The sequence below is a fragment of the Halichoerus grypus genome, chromosome 3, assembly GCF_964656455.1.
Source record: "Halichoerus grypus chromosome 3, mHalGry1.hap1.1, whole genome shotgun sequence".
Classification (NCBI taxonomy): Eukaryota; Metazoa; Chordata; class Mammalia; order Carnivora; family Phocidae; genus Halichoerus; species Halichoerus grypus.
Window position 1 is genome coordinate 194,476,303 of NC_135714.1, and position 24,813 is coordinate 194,501,115.

At 44.5% G+C, this 24,813-nt stretch overlaps 1 protein-coding gene across 18 annotated transcripts in view; it reads right to left on the minus strand.

Annotated features, from left to right (window-relative positions):
• TENM3 (teneurin transmembrane protein 3) overlaps positions 1-24,813 on the minus strand; it is a 602,365-nt gene that overhangs the window by 13,055 nt on the left and 564,497 nt on the right. For all 18 annotated transcript variants that reach the window (XM_078069865.1, XM_078069864.1, XM_078069863.1 and 15 more), the window contains 3 exons: positions 8,518-8,693; positions 7,741-7,976; positions 336-632 (listed from right to left, as the gene is read on the minus strand). In XM_078069865.1, the coding sequence (XP_077925991.1) occupies positions 336-632; positions 7,741-7,976; positions 8,518-8,693 (709 nt within the window). The remainder of the gene's footprint in view (positions 1-335; positions 633-7,740; positions 7,977-8,517; positions 8,694-24,813) is intronic.

Genomic DNA, 24,813 nt, shown 5'->3' on the forward strand with positions numbered 1-24,813 from the left:
CACGGAGGTTATTTCCTAACGACTTACATGCTCAAGGTCTAACTTGTGAATGTTGTCGACGTAGAAACTTGGCAGGTGGACAGTGTTATTGCTTGTTTGTTTGCGGCATACATCACTTAAAAGGGTCTCAGGTAGAACTTAACTAAGGAGAAACTACTTGGCTGATGCAGAAATTCATCACCCGCTGTACCAATGCGACTTGCACATTGATACTTAGAATAATAAATGGAGCCCCAGCACATGCCCCCCGTTCTCCTCTCCCACAGTGCCCTGCGCGACTGCTGAAAAATACTGATCATGGCTCCCCTCCTCTGACTCTCACCGTGCGGGCATACCTTGTCCAAGTATGTGTAGCTCCAGGTTTTACCGTCGGCAAAGACCCGAGACACGACCCTCCCCTGGCCGTCGTAATCCACCTTCTCGCTCGTCGTTCCCCGTTGGACGCTGGCAATCTGGCCGGTGGACGAGTAGGTGACATTGACCGCCATCAGCTTGCTGCTGGGCAGCCAGAGAGTCGGGTGCCCTGACGTGTCGTAGGCGATCCTCAGCAGGAATTTACGGTGGTCATCATAGATCTTTTCTGTCTTTGTTGTTCGATCAAAGTCAACTGAAAGGAGGTTTCTGCCGTTAACCTGTTACAACGCAAACAGGATGATAACGTGAATCACGCTACTCCAACGCCAGTCCCTTATTACTCTTCAGAGGCCCTGCTGTTGTTTAAACACCATTTATGATGATTGATTCTCTTTGTCAGTAAATTAATTTAGCAACTTCTTGGGTACAAGTGCAAGGCAGTAGATTAACAGCTCCTTTAAAAGGTTTCATTAAGCAGAAACAGAAGCCTGGCATTTGTTCAAAACCTCTTCAATTAAATGTTGTAAACTTAAGCAACTGATAAGAAAAATACCAAAATGTATTTGCTTTAAAGTTTGTTCAGAAGATAGGAAGGTGGTCAACATGACATCTCTGTAACTTACTCAGAGCCCCTCCCTCTGTAAGACACTGGACAATAACTGCTTAGTGGATTAATCATGGCTCTATTAAATAAAAGCAGTAAATGTGACTCTGGCCCTTTGAAGAATAGTTAAGTAGAAGTTGGAACCCACATTACAGTAAATTATTAATGAGTCTAAATAGCAGGAGGTTACAAACATGATCATTGCTTTTGGCCCCGTGCTGAAATGTCACAAGTTTTTAGAATGCCCTTCCCTTTAATAACATCTGGTTAACTGGCAGGGACCTCAGATGCTTCGCTCCCACATCTACAGGGTCTGACAATTATGCTTAGGGTACAGATCTAGCACCACGTTGTTGTAATCGGGTCTCCGTGTGGCTCTGTGCCATGTCCAGAATCTCTGACTACATTTGGCTGTTACTGTCTGGGATCCAAGGCTCATACAGACCAGCACTCGTTACTGCAAAGGAAATGTGGCCGTGGTTACACTCTACTTTAGAAACAGTCTGCAGCGTACTGAGGACCCCGAAGAGTGGATTTTCTGTAGCAAGACAGGAGCTTTCGGACGGTGATAGCCTGGACATACCAAAAATCTGCATCGACTAATGGACTGTTAAACATTAAACAGGAAAATCTGAATTTTACACAACCATGTCTTAGCTAGAACTTTCAAAGTGGACAGCTGCAGCTGATCAGTTATACACACGTAAGCACGCACACCACTTCCGCACGGACATCCATGCTGATGTGTATGCGCATACACAATATGCATGTGTATTTATGTAAACTCTGGGATAAAACTAATCTGTGCATTCTATTATTGACATTAACCAAGCCCCATGAAAAGATACTCTTTAAGCTTAAACTTTTCCAATCAGTGGTTCAAGGGGAGTACCGTAATGTCCATGGAAAGGTATGGAAAGGTTTACCAAAAAGCCCATGGAGTGAACTAGGTGATGTTGGAGGCAAAAAAGCACCCAGACAAGTCACAGAAACTGAGAAAGGGTAGAGCCCTGGAGGGCAATCCGGAGATCTTAATGTTCCGGTTCCGTCCTTGCAGATCCAGCTGGTTGCCACAGCAGAATCTGGTGTGTAAGGCGTGCGTGTGTGTGTGTGTGTGTGTGTGGGTGCGCTGCGGGGAGGAGCCCGGGACTCAAGGAGCCCCATCTCCATACCTGACAGGGTCTAGAGGCAGCATGACTTTGGGCTTTGGCCCCTCTGAAGCTGTCTGTCCATCTGTGAGGTGCTCGGGCGAGAGGCTGTAGGCCCTGTCAGCGATCTGACCGAATTCTGCCTGGCCCACTCGAGGCTTTCGGAGCTTCCATTCTCCCATGTGGAAACGCCTGCATGTTAGTTCCTGCCTTTTGTGAATTTGTGGAACTTCACGAGGTTAGGCTTGCAGAATGCTTTGCGGACCCCAAAAAGAAGCTGCTGGCTAATATTACAAATACCTACTTTAAAGCCTGTAGGAAGATTTGATTTGTTATCAAACGAACTCAACAGTCAACTGGCAGGATCCAGCTCTTCTTCAGCTTATCTTGGCACAAAATTTTTGATGCCTTAGGATGAGGTTTTGCACGATTTAAATGATTTCCTATGGTTCTTGAACGTATTTCTCTGATTGTGATTTAAAAGAAAAAACAAAACCACCACCTCTGAACGTTTAGGTTTGCCCTCTTTCCTCCTTCTGTAGGTGATTCCAGGCTGCACCAGCCCCATGGGACTGCCTGTGCAGTTTCCAAGGACTGTGTGGCCTGCAGGACTGCCCCATCTGTTTGCATTTTACTTTGTATTCATTTTAATTTGTATTTCAACTCTTTATTGCCTTCCTTAAGCACCCTTGCTCTCTGCAGTGCTGCCTCTGGTTAGAGCATGAGCAATCTGGACGGCAGATTGGACTGCAGGCCTGCTCCGACTGTGTGGGTATTCAAGGGAGCTGGGCAGAGAGCAGCCCGGGGCCCCTTCTTCCCACTGCCTGCACCCTGCCGCCCTCCTCTTCCTCTGGTTCGTGGATATGGCTACGCAACACCAAAGCTTCCAGGAGAAAATCACGTGGTAGCCGCTCTGTGTGCCACCATACCCAACATGCCGCCACATGGAAACATCTAGAAGCGCTGGGATACTGAACATCTGGGTACAAGTTCCAATTTTCCTTTTTATCCAGACAAACGTGGGTGCAATGGCTTTCTTGTGTCCTCAGATCAGAGCAATGAGGAAAGAATTAGCATGTGGCTGTTTCCCCCCACATTCCCAAAACACGAGCCAAGGTTTTAGCCGTTTTCGGATTGTTTCCAGATACCAGTCATTGTTACTGAATATGTAAAATTTCAAAAGATACGAATAGATCTTTTGTTTCCTCTGTTCTTCCCATACACGCCCAAACTTTCTCCTTCGGGTATTATAAACAAAGTGCAGAAGTCAAGGGACATTTCCATTCTAGGACACAGTCCTACTTAACTGTACCTTTATGAAATTATGGCAATGTTTCTACTGCTTTTTTTTTTTTTTGGACAATCATAAAGTCCTGGCATTGTTCCATGTCCCAGTTGCCTTTTAATAAATAGTTTTAATATAAAAAATATCAATTTAAATTGAATAGTTCATCTAAGATGAAAAACCTTAGATCATTACTGTACCTCCAGCTATATGAAAATGCACCCAAATGTTGTGTTTGGAGAAGAGATCACCATGAAGTCCTTTGTGATATACAGCATTTCTTTTAAGCAAGCATGCAAAGTCCCTATTTTCAAAGATCATGTCCAGCATGACTGTGAGGAGATCACAGCATCCCTTGGATATGGCAACGGGGGTAGTGATCATGTTCCCTCCAGAATGCTTGAAAAACTAAGGTGTAAAGATGTTAAACAACGCCTTTATGTTTAAAGACATCAAGCACCATCAGATTATATTCATGTATCTGGAATGTTACGGAGGGAAGTGAGGAAGGGCTGGCTCATTACCCAGTACACTCGGTGACAACATCACGACTCCCCTGTGTCCCTGTTGGAACATCAGCTGGTTGCAGACGGTTTTGTGTCTCTCTGCATGTCAGCCAGGGCTAATAGCATGGCACCATCCCACTGCGGGCCGCGCCGCTCGGCTCCGAGTGAGGAGCAGCACAGCACGCGAACGTGACTCGCAGAATGAGCTTCAAGTATGCTATCATATGCATGTAGGCCTTTAAAACACGCTTTTGGCTTTCAAATTTTGAGAATTTTGTTTTTTTTAAGTGATTCACTGATTTTTTTTCCTGTAAGCATCTGAATTCTGGGCAAGTTTAGAAGATACATTTTTCTTTTTAGAATGCCATAGCAGTTTTTTTTTATAACTGATGAAAGGCTGGTTCCAAAGTCCATCACTGACAAAAAAACAAGGAATATTTACCAAACAAGAGAAAGACAAGAAATTTTTATGCCTGTGTCTTTTTTTTTTTCCAACTTAGCCACAAACAAGTGAGCTCTGGAAATGTCTAATCTTTAGTTTGCAATGCTTTCCCACATCTCTCACCATTTCATTTGCTTGTGACTCCTGACTGTATTTCCCTTTCCTCTTAATGCACTTTTCAGAGCAAATGCTTTCCATGTTGCTAGTTCCTTGTTAGTTTTCCTTTTCTACTCTTTGCTTTACAAAACTTTAAACTACAATATCTGGTGTTCTATTATAGATCCACCATCTATTTAGAGTTCGGTTTGTGTATCGCAGTCAAACATCTGCAAGGATGTGCTATCCACACAGTTTCTCCCCTGGACCTAGATGCAGTGAGGTAATCCGTATTTTAAGGCTGGCTTTTCCTCATTCATTCACTGAATAAATATTTGAGGACCCACTCTGTGTCAGGCAGCTCGCTGAATTTAGGCAAATACCTTAAGAATGAAAAGAAGTTTCTGCTAGGAAATAAAGGTAAGCGAGGGAATGTTCTGTTTCAGGAAAGGGTGGGATGCAGGTGAGTACTGATCCAGTGTGCCTCCCGGGCCTTCGGTCCTTCCCCGCCACCCCCCACCCTTCACTTCTCTTCCCTATTTTGGCAGACTCCGGTCTAGTCCTTAAGCCAGGTTTTCCTATCATCACTCTCTCCCTAGAATTTCTCCCTTAGAACCACAGAGGAATGAAATTAGCAGTCAAAGCCGGCACATCCAATCTTATCTTGAAAGTAAGAAACCCTCCCTTGTGATCTTGGCATTGTCTCTATGAGAGCAATCGCTCGTATCAGCTGGAAATCTCCTCCCAGTGTGGCTGAACAGGCTACTTTAAACAGGGCATTCTCCGAAACGACTTGCCGAGGCATTGTGGGCCCACTATTTAGAAGAAACTAACACCCATGCTTGTGCGCTCTTGTCTTTTCTTCCCCCAAAGTGAGGTATCTGCTTCATTTTGAATCAGGCAGAGAACCAGAGACACAAGATAGGATTTCATCTTTTCCTCTACTCTTCCTGATTTCTTTTTATGCCTAGAAAAGCCATGTTACAAAGAAACAGAGGACACGCTTAGAGCTTGTCTCAAAGAAGAGAAGGCAGCATATTCTGCGGTCGGTTTCCGAGCAAAGCGTGTCCCACACTCTTCCCTTGTTCTCCTAACCAGTGTGCTAAAGGGCTCTGTCCTATTTCCCGCTGCGTGGGTAAATGCCTAACATATGCCTATGTGGTAGAGAGTCTCCGGGTTACGGTTAGGGAATATATAATCACACCTTTTATTTGTAAAGTACTTTCACATTGTCTCATTTGATTCTGTAACAATTGTGTGACGTGCAGGCAGGGCAGGGTAAAATTGTATTTATCCATTATCTGTATCCCGTGTATTGTCTATGTGATGAAGCGTATGTCAATGACCTATATAATGTCCATATTATAATGTCATAATGTTATGATATTATCTTGATAATATTATATTACTTATATCCTATATGGATTATCATGATATACATAAGGAAACAGGTTTCAGAGATGTTATGATTTTCCCATAAGGTTTATTATTAGCAAAAAGTGGAGCCTGATCTAGAACCCTTGTTTCTGGAATTCTAGTTAATGCTGTGTCTTCTCTGGTGTGTGGAATGAGGAGCACAAATGTGAGCAGCATCTTTGTATCTTTTGGTGAAGGAAGTCCTGTGTCTGAGGGTAGGTGTGACTCTGTGTGTGTGTGTGTGTGTGTGTGCACGCACGCACATGCACACATGTCCACGTGCATCATGCCCATTATAGGGAGAGCTGGATAAGATAAAGCCTGTGAACTAGCTTCCAGATTGCAATGGCCCAAGGAAGCAGGGGTCCTGGAAAGAAGTAGTAGATGGGGCAGCCACCACTGATTCCTAGGTTCAGGAGAGGGAAAGGTGGGGAGCTGGGGTCTACTCAGGCAACAGACCAACCCTAGGAAAGGGACCAGAAACAACCAGGAGCTGGTTTCCTCTCCTGTCACTTTACCTTCAACTCTACTGTTGCTCTTCCCTCTAGGGTTCTCTTGCTTTTCCTCCTCACTTCTCTCTCTGAACAAGCCCCTCTCCAGTGTCCCCTAGCTCTTGCCTGCCACAACTCCGGAGCCAGGTGGCTTGGAGTTAGGGCATCCTGGCTCCCGCAGCCTGGGAGATGGGGGAGGTGGGAGCACACAGCACTGGTTCCAGAAGGTCATGTATTTAGAGGCCCAAACACCTGCCTTGAAATTGAAGTGAAATCAGAATGTGACCTGGAAGTTGGCTGCAGGCTGTATGTGACCCAGTGATCCCTGATTCCTTTATTTCTATTTCTTGGAAATAGCCAGAGATCATATATAGTAGCTGTTTCTTACCCTCAAGGACTGTCAAGGTAAATCATGGTGGCCTCTTATGATAATAATTTAACCATTTTCGGTGCAGGAAAAAGGACATTAATGGTATGCTCCATGTTTTGTTCTCTCTCCTTGACTTTCAGTCCTTTTTTTAAATGGCAAGGGGAAGTATTTTTAGGAATAGTCATCTCCATTCATCTGATAAACTAAAATCTGTTTGCTAATAGAAAGAATGAATCAGTTCAGTTTATAGTGTCTGAAGGTGGTTCGTGTAGCCTGTGTTTTAGTACCTAATCTGTGTTGTCTCTACCAGATAGCTGTCATAAATCACAGCTTGCCTTCTCGATATACTTGGTTCACAGTGTGAGGGAGGGAAAAAGAAACCACCCAACAAGATACGGTGGAGAACATTTTGCAAAGATCAATTACACGAGCATAATCAGAAATATCATCGCATTTCTCATAAACACAATATAAATCAATAGCGAGGAGGCAGCACCTAGGTTCTGCCACTGATATTCTCCCATGTGAATATATTCTGTATACTCTAAAAATATCGAGAATGCAAAGAAAGAATCCGCTTTTCAACGGCCAGCCCATATCTTTATGATTTGGAAAACTTTCAGTATTTAAGCTAACTCTTATTTATCCTCATCCCCACATTAGGAAGCCATCAATCTTTACTGAGTGGCTAAAGGAAAAGTATAAGATGATCAAGATAATATTAGTGAAACAACAATGGACTGACATCCAGGATAGTTGGGACTGTGTGCCATGCAACTGCCTGATTTCTCAGGGAAGAACTGATTTTTAACCCCAGGCACACTGAGGAAAAGCTTTTCTCCAACAGTTGGCTTTTATTACGAATGACCTAACGGCCTGACGGCTGCCTATACCTCGTGCTGGCAGGGAAGGCGCCGCCCTGCATGTGGTTCTGGGCAGATGAGGATGAGGAGGGGATGAGCGCTAGGCCCCCCCTCGGGGACACGGACGGCCGGGCGGCCATCACCTACTCTCTGACACTGGCTTACCCGAAGCTTCCGACCAAAGACGTTGACTTTTCCTTGGGCTTGCTCTTTCCGGAACCTCCACTCGACCAAATTTTGACCGTTTTCACCAGGAAGACTCATGTTTCTTTTGGCAACCGTCGGATTAGCCGTGCCGGCCAGAACGTGGGGCTCCGTCTGGTAGTGTGAATCAAGGCCACTGGCGTAGATGATTCTAAGGGAGCCATCATAACCAATCTGATAGCTGTTTCTTAACTGATCTGAAAAACAAGGAGCCGAAAACAGGAACTACAGATATGGATTAAACACTCGGTTGGTCCGTGCAGTTGGAAGTGATAGACATTTCTAAAATGCTGACCGACTCCATGTACAGGGAAACAAAAAGTACTGAACGCTGTCCTTTTAGAACATATCACAACAACGTCATATGTGGACTGACATGAAGCATCGTGTGCGGACTCAGAATGTGCTCCGTCTCAAATGACTGCAGTTCCATGGCCATGAAAAGGACCCACTCCCCAAAACTACAGCAGACGACTCACAAAGGGTCTGATGACGCGTGTGAAGAGTTGCAGTGAAGTTGCTTTTGGAAGCAGGAGTATACACTACGTGATCTAAGATATATAGATATCACAAAACAAACAGTACCTATAGACACGGGGCTGTTTCACCAACATCTCTAGAGGTTTATGTTTTCACCCTCCCTTTTCTGGCTCATCTTAGAACACGGGTCACCACATTCTATGGGGGGTGACAGTGGCATTTAAGGTTACCCATCCCAAATTATGCTTTCATGTTTACCTTGAACCATGGTGTAGAAGGAGTCGATCGAGGACAGATTTGAAGTGATGCTGACATCCTCTTCACGGCTGGATGACTCAATGTCCACCGTGATGGCCTTGTCCATGTCCCCATGCAGGTTTGTGACCACTCCAGTTGGAAATGTAACATTTGTCAGACGACCTTCGCTGTCATAGCTACATAAAAGAGGCATCGACTCGGTGTTAAAGAGCAAACGGCAGGTTCTCCTTACGTATAAATACCAGGGGCGGCGATATCGGCTGCAGAGATTTGGAAGGATATTTGCCTTTGTGCATGAGCCATGCAGAGTGAGGACTTCAAACGTGCTTTGAAGTAATCAAAAGCCTGTTTAACAGAGAAAAACCTCACCGGCGAGAGCACGAGTAAACAGAAGAGGTCTCCACCTCAGCATCTTCTTCTCTGAAGTGTGACCAAAATCCTCCTGCACATCCAATTTGCTGTTTCAAAGGGAACATATTTACTGATACTAAATTCCTTAGTCTTCGCCATATTTTCTACAAAGTAGATTTAACTCGCTGTTATATCAGTTTTTAAAGTTTTACTAACTTACGCCCTCCATGGAATAGGAGTGCCATAGGAATACATGAAACTTTGTAAAACGGTATGTATACATTGTATACGGTATGTAAAAATATTCTTGTAGTAGCTTGTGACATCTTCAACAAATTAATACAATAAAGCCATTTAAAGACTTTCTTATTCCTCAGTGTTGACATACTTTAGAATGGTAAAAATGGGACCTAAATGTTGGCAGGGGTGGTGATACTCTATCTCGTCTGGACTGACGTTGTAGGAATGAGCTCTTGAATGATGATTTATTATGTTTACTGAAATGTGATGTACTATTTCCTGACATTTAATGATTAGTTGCTTTTCCAATTATACACTTACTTTTTTTAGCATGTAAATAGAAGAGGGACATATAATTAAAATGTTAGGATATATTTTAAAAAGCTGTCCTATAATCATAAATATGCATCATTGATATAACATTTTAATAAAGAGTTGATTTTTGGGTGACTTTTCTATTTGTGGCGGCACCAGAGAAAATTTCAGAAGTGACAGTGTGGTTTGAAGAAAGAAAAAAACAGATCGCAAATTCCAGCACAACGTAAGCCTGGATTTCAGCCTGATACCAAGGCTGTTCGTTAAGAAAAGGCCTAAGCGAGATGAAGACTTGCACCACGTCCTACTTACAATAAGCCCAGACGCAGAATGGTAGAGAAGGGGTCTTCTTAGCGAAAGAAGTTCCCAGGGGAGGGGGAAAAAAGGTGGGGACGATCCCAATAATAGGTGTAAATATGGGGCAACAGGGAATAAGGGGTAGAAAGAAGAACTTAAATGATACTTCGCAATAAAAGGAGAGGGTTTTAGAGGGTAAAACAAGTAGTTTTGGAAACTGTGGTTAGTACTTAGGGAGAAGATTCTAGGTAATGAAGGTAGAGAAGATTCAGCAAGGGCAATGCCATGGTAGAGACAGGAAGGAAGGAAGGAAGGAGGGGAGAGAGGATGTCTGCTCTGGGCCCAGGGAGGAGGTGATCCCATTAATTCTGGGGGGACAGCATCAGTCAGATGGAGGGTCTGACTGACCCGATCTGACAGTTTGCCATGCTGCTTAGCCAGCGGCAGGCATGGGCACTCAGGAGAGACAAGCAAGCGAGAGAGAAGCAAAGAGAAAGGAAATGCGCCGTTAAGTGTAACCATTGTTTGGACCCATAAAAGGCAGAGCTGAAATAAAAAGAGCAGCCTCCTTCCCCTCCCCACCAACCCAAATGCCCCTAGCAGATGAAGACATCAATGAAAGAAATCCAACATGGTTTATTGCTGTCACTGCTTCTTAAAAGAAATTACTGTTCTTGGAGAAACAAACAAGGCGTAGCTTTGTGTAGGCAGAATTATTGACAAAACCAGCTTCAGGCTCAATCTTCACCTGGACGGAAATCTGGCATCTCTTTACATTTCTCACGGGCTCTCGTGTTTTGAAGAAATGCTCCTACACAGAAGGTAGTTCAGTACTGCGTTCTCCCCCACCCCCCTCCCATTTTACAGATGGAAAAATGAAAACACGCCGCGCTCCAGTGACTCGATCGGGCTCTCATGGCGTCCAATGACTGGGCCCTAAAGGGGCTCCCCTGGGCTGGACCCCAGGTCCAGGATCCTTCTGTAAATCACAGAGGCTACTGCTTTTTATAGAAGAGCCACCTGCAAGCACTTTGCTGATTCATTCTCGCTGCCGTCACTCACCTGCCCTTTCTGACCCGTTTGCTGGTTTATGTTTTCTAGCTCCTTTCTAATCTAAGCGGGAATGTCACCTTCCTCCTGCAGAAAGCATTTCTGCAACCTTTGCCTCTGCTCTTTCATCGGCTGACCACGCGCTCCACGTCCTGCTGGGCAGGCATTCCGTATCACGGGATGCTGAGCACATCTGGGACAGACCACGGGATGCCGCACATCCAGACTCTAACCTATTAGCCTTTGGTTCTAAGGAAAATACAAATACAAGTAGCCTTTGTAGGTGGTACACTCAGAATGACACAGGGGTAAGCCGGCATCTTAGGGGCCCAGCTTCCTGGTTGGGCCCTGGGCGTCCTGAATTTGTGCCTTCCGAGCAGGGGCTGGGTCGACATGAAGGTGCAGGCAGGCTGAGGTGCTTGCACGAGGCAGGTCAGGACGGGTGCCAGGGCGGAGGTGTGGCCTTCCCAGTCACCCTCACAGGTCAGGCAGCTAGTACCTCCCAGACTTGCCAATTTTACCAACCAGGGGAAAAAAACAAACAAACAAACCAGGGACCAACAGAGCCATTTTTGTCTAAAGAAGCAATACCTGTTACCCCCTTCCTTTCATGAAGAAAAGGCCATTGAAGCAAACCAAAGGTAGAAAGGACCTAACTTCGGGGGTGAGAGACCGCTGTTTAAAAGGAATCAGTAAAGCTTGGTGAAAAAATTCTCCACATCGTTTATGTTTTTCATTTCAGCGTGGATCAGTGAAAACTTTTCCCACAGATTAGCACCCACGTCAGGAGAACCGAAAACAAGATGGATGAGAGACCCTGACATTAATTACCAGGGGACTCTGGAGAAGGGCCGGAGAGAAGAGAAGTAGTCAAGGATGACGTTCAGAAGTGGCCGGTGAACCCTTCTTTACCTCGGCAGGAGAAGAGACAACAAAGCACCAGCAGATGTCCAACTGTCCGCTGGAATGCTCCGACCCTCCGTACCAAAGAGGCCTTCCCATCAAATACATGCCTCAGGACGTGTCCTCTGCTTCTGTACAAGTGTGACTCGGGTTCATGTTGCTCGGCCTTGGTGGGGAACCAGCCCTGCCCAGCTTGTGCATCTGACACGTAGCTTTCTTTTATTAGCCTTTTGAATTTACAGTGCAATAGGCTCCAGGGAATTTGACTAGAATATCAACTTCACGCTCTCCATTCCACTCCTCTGGTCTCAGCCTCATAGCTTCAAATTCATAACACAGCACATTCTTTTTGCTCCTGATTGCTCCTCTTCACAAAAGACCCGCACTGGGTAAAGACAGACTCCCTCAGGCTCTTCATGACCTTCTGCTCTTTCACGGATGGGATGCCCTTATTTGATGTTTATCTATTTGTTCGTCTTTAATTTTGATTGCATTTTTGCCTAGACTTGCTGTTTTAGCCTTTGTGGTGTATTTCTAAATCTTGGCAGCGCGATTATCGACCAATGCCCCGGAGAGTTAGAGCTGCAGCCCTTGTCAGTTGAAATGCTGTATTTGTCCTGACATGAAATTTCCTTCCTCCCCCCTTGTAGATGGAGGGTCCCACTCGCCATTTTTCCCTTCCCCATCTCTCAGATACCTCCGTTCCCATTCCCACGGCCGCCCTCCATGTAAACACGCGTCTTCTTGCCCATCCCCACAGTCACAGATAGCTGATTAATCTTCTGGAACACCACAATTCTAGTACTTCCCTGCTTACACATCTTCTGTGGCTCCTCAACTGAGAGAAAAATCGCCTGAGTCAGACTGCTGCCAACACAATGTCAATAGACTATTGATATTGCAAATTTATTCAAGTGGAGACAATGTGCCCTTCTGGAAAACTTGCTTTAAAACTCAACAACAGGATTATCTGTTGTCTTCCGTGTTTTCCCATAAAATGGCCTCTTTCATTATGTTTTCTAAAGTTATCTTCTGCTTTTGAGAAAAATATGTGTAAATGAGAGTAGGGCTTCAGAGAAGCAAGTAAACCAGAGAAGAGAAGGAATGATCACTCTGGAGAGGTGGGGCTGTTTTGGGGAGCGGTTCGTTCTTTACCCCTTACGTACGCTCAGTGTGGGCTTATGATTCAGCCTGACACTGAGCTGGTCCTTCTCAAAGATGAACCAAGCTTATGTACTTACTCATATAATGTTGGCGATGCCCCTCTCCCAAACCTTTATTCTCTTCACCTGTAGAAGAGTGAAGCTAAACGTGTATGCTTTCTATCAACTGGTTTCTCCAGCCCTTAACCTGCTCCAAGAAGGTTAAGACAGCAGGAGATGTTGGCTTGAGGACATTCTGGAGACCTCTGGCGGGGATAAATGTTCCAGTTAAGTCCGAGTTAAGACTGGCCCTTCCCCGTCTTCCCGGGGCCATCCCAGCACTCTGGGGGCTGCTTAGTGAGGGCACATCCTCTGGTTTCAGGCTTGTGACACAGTAAGGATGCCTACGAAGGAGACCTACCTAACCTGCCTTGCTCCCCACTGTGAGGGAGAATGTTCCCTTCCAACTACTAGAGTTCCTTAGGTTCAAATTTCCTTCCATAGTTTAACAGCCAGCACCACCTCCCCCCTCCCCCCCCCCCCGCCAAAAAAACCCTCCCCTAATCTCGCCATCTGTTAGGGCAATACTTTTTTTTCACAGTCCTAATGTAGCACATCTTATCTGTCGCTTCAGTGCAGGAGAGCAGAATTACTAACCCTCTCATAGCAAAACGGGTGCCCAAATCCTTCCTCGATCCTCATTCCTGATGAAGGGCGTGCACAACAGTAAAAACCGCAGAGCGGAGCCTGATTTAAACTTCTAACGGTGGACTGACTGGGAACCCTAATAACAAGACTGTGATTTGTAACACTGTTAACAGCCAAAGAATTTACAGTGACCTATCCTAGAAATGAAACCGAGGTTTAGGCATTTTAACAATTATCTCAGAGACAAGTCATAATTTCTTTGAGTTTCAGTAGCAATATCATCAGTAAAAAATCCGCACAAATCAGGTTCTGGAGAGAAAATGTAAAATGCTTCCAACACTCAGGAAAGTAGAGCGATCAACCAACTCCTAAATCATGAGTCCATCTGGCCCTGGGTTGACTGCTCCCTACATATTACCAAAAACGACAGGGAAAATGCAAAAGAAGAAAGACAAAAGTATTAATTTACATGATTTCTGTCTCAGGTGCTAGGAGGATCTCGATGAACAGGGGGAGAACTGCACGGGGCTGGGGACATGGCTAGACCTATTTACACTGCCATGCTGTGTCTCAGTCACAGGTCTTTGCTGTTGGGGACAAACCGGGACCAAGCCACTCTTCTCTTGTTCTAACACCTCAGAAAACGAGTTTAGAGAGGCAGAGGCCTGATGGACCTTTCCTTCCTCAGCGCTCTGGTCCAGCCCTCTCTGTGAACATGGAGCCTAGTGACAGACAGTCGGACAGGACATATCATTCAGAGATCAAATCCAAGAAAAGCAACCCGATGCCTCTTTCCTTACACAGTTATGATGACCACATCGGGGAGTCGTGACAAGGACATACGGCCCAACTTTGAAATTCATCTGCCTCAAGACAAAGGCATCCAAGTCAGGACGTTCCAGAATCAGTTCCCTTTGGGTTTGGAAGATTCTGGATTGGCCATCATTAAGAGAAGGATCATATTTAAGTCCCTTTTCTTAAAAACAAAACAAAACAACTCTGTTTATTGACTGAGGAGGGTTGAGATGAGCAGGACTCATTTGTTTAGAGAACAGGTCTCGGCCTGCTAGAGAGCTGATGTCAAGGGAAATTTGGGCTTCAAAGAATCTGTAAGACAGAACCGTGCATGCCCTCCTCCTCCCGGATCTACTCCACGGGGCCGGGAAGTGCTCGGAGGACAAAACCACGCTTCTCTTTTGTCTTCCTCTTTTGTGTTTTGGCCCTTGTTCCGACAAATAGACACCCACCCGGGAAAGGGCATTGCCTTGTGCGCTGACAAGGAGACTCAGGGTCAGTTGGAAAAGCTAAAAAAAGGTAGGGAGCCCATTTGGAAAGATAACATGTATTTATTATTATAAGTTGCTATTACTAACACCAGCATCATATATAAGATACTAGGTCTGACAGAAACGTGCCTAACTATTTTGGCAAAGGAGACTGGTAACTGGTGAAATGTTTTTTTCTTTTCTTTTCTTTTTTTTGCAATCAGCCTGGAAGGGACCTCTGTGAAAAGCTGGGGAGAAATGTTGGAATCATCTAACAGAGGTTTTAAAATGGGAAGGGAGTTTTGATCATTAAGAAGCCTTTCATTTTGGGATGCCTGGTGGCTCAGCTGGTTAAGCAACTGCCTTCAGCTCAGGTCATGGTCCCAGGGTCCTGGGATCGAGCCCCGCATCGGGTTCCTTGCTCAGCTGCTCAGTAGGGAGCCTGCTTCCCCCTCTGTCTGCCGCCCCCCCACCCCCCCGCTCATGCTGTCTCTCTGACAAATAAATAAATAAAATCTTAGGAAAAAAAAGCCTTTCATTTCACAGGTGAAGGCATACTTAGGAGGGGTGCTGTGACTTGCCCAGGGTCACACTGTTTGGAGGAAGTGACCAAATCAGTCACTCGGGAAAAAAAAAAAAATCAGTCACTCGGGAAGCCAGAGTTTTTGTTTCCAGGTTCCGAGCCTTTCCCCAGCCACCCTGGCTTCTGCCACGTTCTGCCCGGGCATTTGGGACCACATGCTAGACTGCACTATGCTAAGCTCAAATTCATAGTCTGCAAATCGGAACTCAGGGCTTGCCCACATCCTGCTTCTTCCCTGCCTCTCCCTTCCACCCAGTCACCTCAGCTGGGGGGCTGGGGGGGGTGCTTTCTCCCTCTCCGCTAGCCTTCAGTCACCAAGTTCTAGTCCTTTCCTCACGGCGGGTCAGCCTCCTTCCCTGCACCTTCAGTGCCCAGCCCGAGTTCAGGCCTTCCTTTCTGAACTGGATCCGCCGTCTCCTACCCGACCGCACTACCCTCCCTTGGCCTCTCCTACGTGAAAGCCATCCTCCTGTTGTCACCAGGCTGACCATATTGCTTCCCGGTTAAACTCCTTCACAGGAGCCCCAGGACGGAAGGCCCGCTGCACACATCACTACAAGCCTGACTCGAGCAGGACAGCCACCTGCCCGGGTCCCACCCTCCTCCTGCCCCACATGCATGCTATGCTCTATGCTCGGGCCGTATGTTCTTTCCAGAAGTTGCCATCCTGCCTCCCGAGTAGAGGCTTTCTCTGGCCTAGAACATTCTAGCTCTTCCTGCTAGCCTTTATTCATAATCCTTAAGACAAAGCTTAAAAATGACCTGCCTTGGGCAGTGTTTCCCGCTTCATGCCTGTCCCAGTCCCCAACCTGACGGAGATGGTCCCCCTCCCTATTCTCACCGCGCATCTAACACTCTACCTTGGCGCTTGTCATTCGCATGATTGTTTACTTCTCTGTCTCCCTCCGTGGACTCTGAGCTCCCTGCCAGGAGCCAATGTGCCTTTTCACTCTGCACTCTCCGGCATCTAACACTAGCATCTGATTCCCCGGCGTCTAACACTAGCATCCGATTCCCTCCATCTAACACTAGCATCCGATTCCCTCCGTCTAACACTAGCATCCCATTCCCCCCATCTAACACTAGCATCCGATTCCCTCCGTCTAACACTAGCATCTCATTCTCCGGCGTCTAACACTAGCATCCGGCGCACGATACATTCTTACTGAACGAACACCGTACAGAGTTAGTAAATGAAAGCCAGGAAGTCAGCGGGAAAATGGGAAGTGCTTGATGTCCCAAGGGCAAGCACCAAATTCCCAGCTCATCAGCGCCTAGGAGGGTTGAAATAAATTCATAATTTGCAAATCAGTGTGCCTCTGGGACATCACACATAACGACTTTCCTTTTCTTTAAAGACTTGCATTTTCTTTTAGGGGCTGTAACCACTTTTGGAAAAAGCACCTCCCTTGAGGCTGGTGTTGCTTGGACCAGTCCCAAGTGGGACTGACTAACTAGGCCTGTGGGAACACCTCCGTGTTCAGGAGAATGAAGTATATTTTACAAATTACATTAAAAAAGCAGAATTCTTTATTAAATTAATAAAGCATCAGTGAGCTAATCTTTTTTTAAAGATTTTATTTATTTATTTGATAGAGAGCAAGCACAAGTGGGGGTCAGAGGGAGAGAGAGAAGCAGAGACCTGCTGAGCAGGGAGCCCGATGATGTGGGGCTCGATCCCAGGACCCTGGGACCATGACTGAGCCAAAGACAGATGCTTAACCTGCTTAACCGACTGAGCCACCCAGGTGCCCCTAAGTGAGCTCATCTTGAATTGCATATGCACATACAGATTGGTAAACTGCAGGGTGTTACCTTTCTCACTAGCTCTAAATTACAAATAACCCCTGCCTAAACACATTCCTCTGGGTCTTAAAGGTTTATCCAGTCATCCTGACTAGGTGTTGGTTCACGTAGGAGTTGTGTGATGCTTCCGGATACTCAGCCATTTTGTTTCCCCGGATTAGAACACTCTTGAAATCTTTCTTTTGTTACTTTGACTCTAACAATCCAGTTTAAAAACCGCATCTGTGAGTAAAGAATGTTCTTCCAATCCCTCCGGGCAGCCTTGGCTTGCCTTTGCTAGAACTTGGTTCCTTTTTCCCTTTCCTAGAGCTGGAAATAGAAAGAAGTCTTCCTTCTAGCCGATGCTTGCCTTACATTCACTAAGTACTTAAAAATTTATTAACTATCCCTTTAGATAAACTACAAGTTTGTTCAGCTTTTGCTGTTTATATATTGCTTTTCATTATGAGGCTCAGAGATGGGAAAATCTTAGTTTATATAAGACTTAAATTCTTAAAATAGGTTTAACCTGAGCAAAACCTAGTTTTTAGCCAGAGATACAATGTGGTATTTCTTTACATTAACATTTTTCTCAGAAGTTTAATTTTTTAATATTTATTTATTTATTTGGGGGGGGTCTCACTTTACGAACTGCAGATTTACCAAACTTTGGGATGAACCAAGGTCTGGGAAATGTGTTCTGAAGTGTGTGCATGTGTATGTTTGAGATGGGATAGTGATGGATGGGAGGGATGCTAAGTGAGGAGTTGGGGTGATTTGAAGCATGTGGATGGTACCCCCAATCATCTTATCTTCTTCACAGACTGCCTTCCCCAACCCTGGGAGAGAGTTTGTCACATGAGTTCTGCATTTGCAGCCCCTAGACATTCTGAAAGCAGTCCAGGCCCTTGGAATATAGGCAAGGGGCTTTCTCTGGGAGGCTGAGAAACTAGGGTAGCCAGGGGGTGGGGGCCGCTGAAGCTGCTTTTATTTTGATAACATGGATGAGCCCGAGATACTGGAGACGCTCTGGAAAATACCCAACTGTGGATCTTCAGTTCTGCGATTGTTAAAAAACAAGAAGTTCCCCTTCACTGGTTGTCAGTGTGCAATTTCTTGTCCTGTTATCCAACGATCCTTTAAAATGGTTGGTGTACATAACTCAGTCTTAGAGTAAATCATTGGATAATCACTGTGTCAAAGGGGAGTTGCACACATATGAGGCTATCAGATTTAGACAGTTACATGATTAAAGAGGGAATTCAACACTTTTGGAAGCTGCATTTACTCACTCTTGAACCATTATGGAGCAATTTAACACATCTAGAACATTAATTTGCTAAATGGAACAACACACTGAAAGGGTTAATGTAGGCTTGCAACTGTTGAAACAGTGCAGATTATCCTGAGAAAATCTGAGAAATTTTCTATTACGTTATATACCGAGATCTACTGAAAAAATCTGACTAACCTGTTTTTATTTTTGCTGGGATTTTTTTCAAGTACTATGAATAACATACAAACACCCTATTCCGCTTTCTGTTTTCAAACCTGGACAGAACTAACTATATCTTAAAACTAGACTGCAGGGTGCCTGGGTGGCTCAGTTGGTTAAGCAACTGCCTTCGGCTCAGGTCATGATCCTGGAGTCCCAGGATCGAGTCCCACATCGGGCTCCCTGCTCAGCGGGGAGTCTGCTTCTCCCTCTGACCCTCCCCCTCTCATGCTCTCTCTCTCAAATAAATAAATAAAATCTTAAAAAAAAACTAGACTGCAGAAGAAAATTAGAGTAAGTCGAGTATTAATAAAAGCATTGCTTTTGTAGAGCTCAGGTTAATGTTTGAAATGTATGGCAGCCCCTTTCTTCAAAGGCCTGCACATTTCTTTCTTTCTTTCTTTCTTTTTTTTTTTTTACTGATGTCCCTGGGAATACACATTCTGGTTAAAAATTTAAAGCAAAATTATTAAACAATTAAACAAAATAGCAAACACGGAAATCAACCGTAGTGTTTCCCCATGATTTTAAGTGATCTGATAACATCTCTTAAAAATCCTTCTCCATGTCTTAAGTGTTTCCTTCCATGAACAAAGTAAGCAGAGAACAGACAGAAGGTTAGCGGAGGGGAGGTGGGTGGGAGGATGGGGGAGCCAGGTGATGGGGGCCGAGGGGGGCACTTGTCGTGAGGAGCCCCGGGTGTTGCATGCAAGTGTTGAATCACCGCATTGTGCACCTGAAACCAATATTATACGGTACGCTAACTACCTGGAATGAAAACAGAAACTTAAAAAAAAAAAAAAAGAAAGAAAAAGAAAAAAGAAAATAAAGGGTGTGGGGGGGGGCGGTACCACTGTTAGACATGTATTTATAAAATGGGCTTTGATTTTAACGCAGTTTCTGACAGAAACAGCCCGGCAACGTGGTTTCCGGGCTTGAGTGTTCAGGCTCGGATATCAGCTGCCCGTCACAGGGAAGGCGGTTCTCTCTGTTTTGGCCTGTGGCAGATGCCTGTCCAGTGTCCCTGACATCACAAGCTCCTGTGGTAACACACGTGAGGAGGACACACCACGGCACGGATGCCAGGCTGTTTAGACAAGATTCGGTGTCAACGGGCACGGACGCATCTCTTCTCATTTGGGGTAACTGTCACTGAGTTTTCCAAATTACCTGCGCCTTCCATGCACTAGGCTGAGTCTGTGCTCCAGACCCTCTTTACCCTGCCCGTCTCCTCTCCTCTCAGATCCCTCTTGGATACTTTCCCAGTCCCAGAACTGATGTCAGTGGGAGTGATGGCTTTGCCATGGGCGCAGAGGTAAGTTCATTATCAAGAAATGGTTCAGAAGCTCATTCTGAAATTGCTAAGCTTGGATGAGGGATGATACAGCACCCAAATGAGAAGCTAGAGACCCAGATATACCTACATAAATGTGTAAAAGCTGAAATTCATTTATTTACTCTCTGCATCTGAATATAGCTCACGAAAGATCACAGAGTCAGCTCCACAAATACAAAGCTCTAAACACCCAGAGTCCCAAGATAGAAAAACTACCATCAACCTGCTGGTGTATCTGTTCACATCAGTCAGGACTCACAGCATTTAAAAAAAAATGTTGTCTTCTTTAACCAAACAGAAGAGCATCAGAAAGCTATGCCCAAACAGTTTGTCTTTTCTGGGGGTGAGCAAGCAGAGAACTGTGAAATGCCATTTACTATTCAATAATTTATTCTATTGCCCCATTTCAATACACCGGATTTGCTTTTGTGTGCATTCAAGCGTAAGAACTGTGGTTTCACTTTGGGTCTCAACGTTTCAAATAATACATTTTTAGCAGGTGAGATCTTTTTGACCATCCTGGAATTATTCTAGCTAAGGAACTGTCATATGTGATCATTGTTTTTAAAAGGTGTGAAGACCAGCATGAAACAGTCCCTAATACTAAGGGAAGGGAGTAACGAGGCTTATCCCAGTGTCCTCACACGAGGGGGGCCCCATTAGCTAGTTGGACATCCTTTGTACTGCCTGGCAAGTCAATGGAAGAGGAGATCTTGGACGAGATGGCTTATTCAATCAGTAACACAGAGTTAGTTCACGAAACAGATCAGTCTACCTCCGAGATTTCAAAGCTGAGCTACAAACCCTCTGCTGCCTACTGCCGTCTTCCTATCATCCCGTCCAGCAGCACGTCTAAGAATACTGGCCACTTCTCTAACAAGTCACAATAGGGACATAATCATGGCAAGCAGCAAGGAGAGAAACTGCTGCCAAGGAGAAGATGCTACCTCTAGTTTTTGAAATGAAGGTTCTTGTACTTTGGAAACTATCTGTGTACCCTAAAAAATCACCCTATTTTATTGGTGACTGATAAGAATCTCAATTTGGGAACTGGGTTTTCTCTTCCTAGAATCATCCTTTCTGATCGCAGGTACAACGATGTACTTCAATTGCACCTTCCTGGGACACATTTTCTGTCTTTCCTCCAAGCTGACTCCTTAACACCAACATTTCAGAAGACAGCGCCATCCAGATGAAGTAATTTTTTCATGAACTATTTTACTAATACACCGACTGAGGAAGTCCTGATCGTACAAAGCAAACGAAACTTTTATTCTGTACTCAGAGCAGTACTGGGGTACATTACTGGTAAACTGAAGTTTGTACTGAGAAAAAAGGAATACAATTAAAACATATAAGGTAAGTAATTGAGCTAATTCACTCTTAAAATTTCCTTGGTAGAGAGGACAGCAACTGTACTTTAATCAGTAGGCAGATTTACCGATTCTCGGGTCTTCTGCGAGCTGTTTCTGTCCTAGAAAGCTTTTAATTTCAAGGCTTTTAAGGCACTAGGCTAGGAAGAGAGCCGGACATGTACAGGTGGGAATTTGGGCCGAAAAGTTTAATTTCTCTTTGCGAAGGAGGAATTTGTGCAGAAAGATGATTATAAAGCCTGTATCCGCTCTAGGGACTGGGGTCATGAAAGTCACAGAAAACAGGTGTTTTTCAGTTGGGAATGGTGATCCCCCCCCCACCCCCAATCTCGTTGTGGTTTTCGTAGAATTCTGACCATTGTCAAACCTCCCATATCGCTTCTTCATGAAATCACCAAATACCCTTCTGAGGTCTAACCTAGACACGCAGTACTGCACAGATACGAAGGGGAATGGGACAGATACTACTAGCATCCTGGGCGTGCTGGCTCATCAACGACGTCCAACACCAGGGAGAGCTGGCAGGGAATTCAGACTCCCCTGCTGCGCGCCCCCGGCCCCCAGCACCGTCACCCAGTCACGTGCCCAAGCCAGGAGGTAGTAAGCAGAAACTCTCATCAAGACTCTGATGGGTGAGACAGGGGTTAAGCTTACCCACCCACAGCTGCCAACCGACGCAGACAATCACGCTGTTCTGTGTCAACAGAGCGGGCTATCGGAGGGGCCGCCTGCAAATGGCACTCCCCTCCCTTCTTTTGTGCGCTTACTTCTGAATGTGTTTTAAAGTTTCTGAAGCTTAGGGGCACCTGCGTGGCTCAGCCGGTTAAGCAGCTGCCTTCGGCTTAGGTCATGATCCTAAGGTCCTGGGATCGAGTCCTGAATCGGGCTCCTTGCTCAGCGGGGAGCCTGCTTCTCCCTCTGCCTGCCATTCCCCCTGCTTGTGCTCTCTCTCTCTCTCTCTCTGATGAATAAACAAATAAAAAAACTTTAAAAAAATAAAAAAAATTAAAGTTTCTGAAGCTTAGAAGAGGTGGGCCCTTCCTCTTTCACAGCCAAAGTGTGAAAATGTATAGAAAGAAAAAAAAAAAAGATCATTTGTTATTCTGATATGAAGATTCTGAGTTACTTGGGTTAAGTGCCCTATTTTCGTTCTCATACTGTAACACACTGTTTTGCAAAATGCAGAAATGTTTCTTAGACATTTTTTAGTCATGTCTTTTGCTGCAGACATCTAGAGAACAAGTGATGAAAGCATGGTTTTTAAAAAGCAATATTTCTGTTAATTTTATTAGAGAAATGATTTTTCAAGCACTGATTTACTAAACCACTACATTCTTAAATTATAACCCCAATATATGTGAGTATATTTATATGTACAAATATATGCAGGTTTATATATGGAAAAATATTTTAATGATGGGTTTGGTAATAAGTTGCCTTTATTTAGCTTATTTAGATATGACTTAATAGTTATACTTTAAATATGATGTGTAATGAATTTGTATTGGTGAAGATATGATTGTGATGTATTTAATTACAAATTTATTCTTTAAAACAATGCTTGCCCCGGGCGCCTGGGTGGCTCAGTTGGTTAAGCGACTGCCTTCGGCTCGGGTCATGATCCTGGAGTCCCGGGATCGAGTCCCACATCGGGCTCCCTGCTCAGCGGGGAGTCTGCTTCTCCCTCTGACCCTCCTCCCTCTCATGCTCTCTGTCTCTCATTGTCTGTCTTGCAAATAATAAAAAAAAAAATCTCATAAAATAATGCTTGCCCCTTATAGTCACGAGATTGGCTTGCCAATTCAACCTCTACTTTTGTTGCTGTGCTGATTCTGAACTAAGTTTGGGGTTCTTGGAGAGTGTCTGCTACTGGAGAAATATAGGTTTTTGTGTGCCACACTTTTAAAAAAAAGGCAAAAATCCTGAATTTGTTTATACCAGTCCAGATCAACTCTACCAATCGAGTATATCCCTTTCTCTAATTTTTCCAAACTTGATTAAAATTCCTTTGTAGGTCACGAGTAAACCACTCTATCTGCTGCAAGAAGTTCATGTGTCAGCAGTAACCCACACGATAAACTTCTATGCAGTGTCAATTCCCGGAACAAATAAGGACACATTCAAAAGTGGCCCACAGAGCAGAGCTTGAGTCCTAGACTGTACTAAAAACTTATTGCTCTATTTTTTTTTTCCTCCCTGCTTTGAACTAAACCGAAACCCTACCAACGCTACCATCATTTCCTGAAGGTCTTATAATCAGAGCAGCTCTCCTGCCCAGTCTCATCTGATGGTAGCACTTTTCCTACACTCTTTTTTGCCTCTTTGGCAATATAGCCTGCTATCACTTTGAAAATGGTGCAAAGGAAGTGCTTTCCATTAACTTCCAATTTATTCCTTTCCTATTGCGATCCTAAAATGAGCAAAAGGAATGCTAAGAACAGAATTTTAATGTAATTCAATTGAAAAGGTTTGTTCCTCTGACAAAATCACGCTGCTGGGGAACATTCATTTTATTAAAAGGGAAGCTGTCAAAAAAGAAAAGCAATTCAAGCTACAGGAGAACTCAGCTTTATGTATAAGATCCATTCCCGAAAAGTTGTACGGAAAATATTTGTATATTGGATCATTTTTTTCCTACCGACTTTTATTATAATTTTAGAGGTATACTCCTACAGAAAATACTTCTGCTTCAGCATATCATTGTAAAAATCACACCAAGGAACTCAATATTCATTTCAAGGACTATTTTGCATTTGTCAACATGCCATCTCTGTACATCTAATTTCCCCTTATGGTTTGTGTGATGTTAGTGAAGTGAACAGTAATCGAAAATGATTTTACCTATGCGTTCACTGCAAAGTACATATCCCATAAAATATACAATGGCCGATTCTCATTTCATTCTGACTGACCTCACAGAATGTGACTGTTCAAACAGCACCCCGCCTGGGCCACTACTCACATATTTAGTAGAAGAATATCCTGCCAGCATGAAACTCATGCTTTTTCATACGCCTTCCACAGCAACCAGCACTTGCTGATTTGCATTTAGTGGAAACGTCCTTTTAAGTGCAGTTTAGATTCTCCCATAACTGATTATAAAAAGTCAAGGCCTTCTACTGGATAGGAATGACGTCGGCAGCATTGATATAAACTGCCAAATTCATCGTGAATGTTTTTAAAGGTCCTCTTCAGTGACAGCTTTCTCACAGGGGCAAATGTAAACCCAAAGCGTTTATACCAAAAACCAAAGCTGTAGCGTATTTCTCCCAAATGTTTGCTGCTAATAGATTAGGTCTGCGTGAAGGAAAATGTTAATCCTTAAGCAGAAGCAGACTGACAGGGAGGCCAATGACGTGGAAGCTTTAGAACCTCTCATTACGCGGGTCCCTCCTTTGGTCTAATTTTGTCTTCTTTTTCAGAAAGCAAGGGATCCCCAAATTATAGAAGCTCCAGCTCCCCCCAGACCTGGACCCCACCTGCCCTTGAGATTGTATCATTATTTTTAGATTA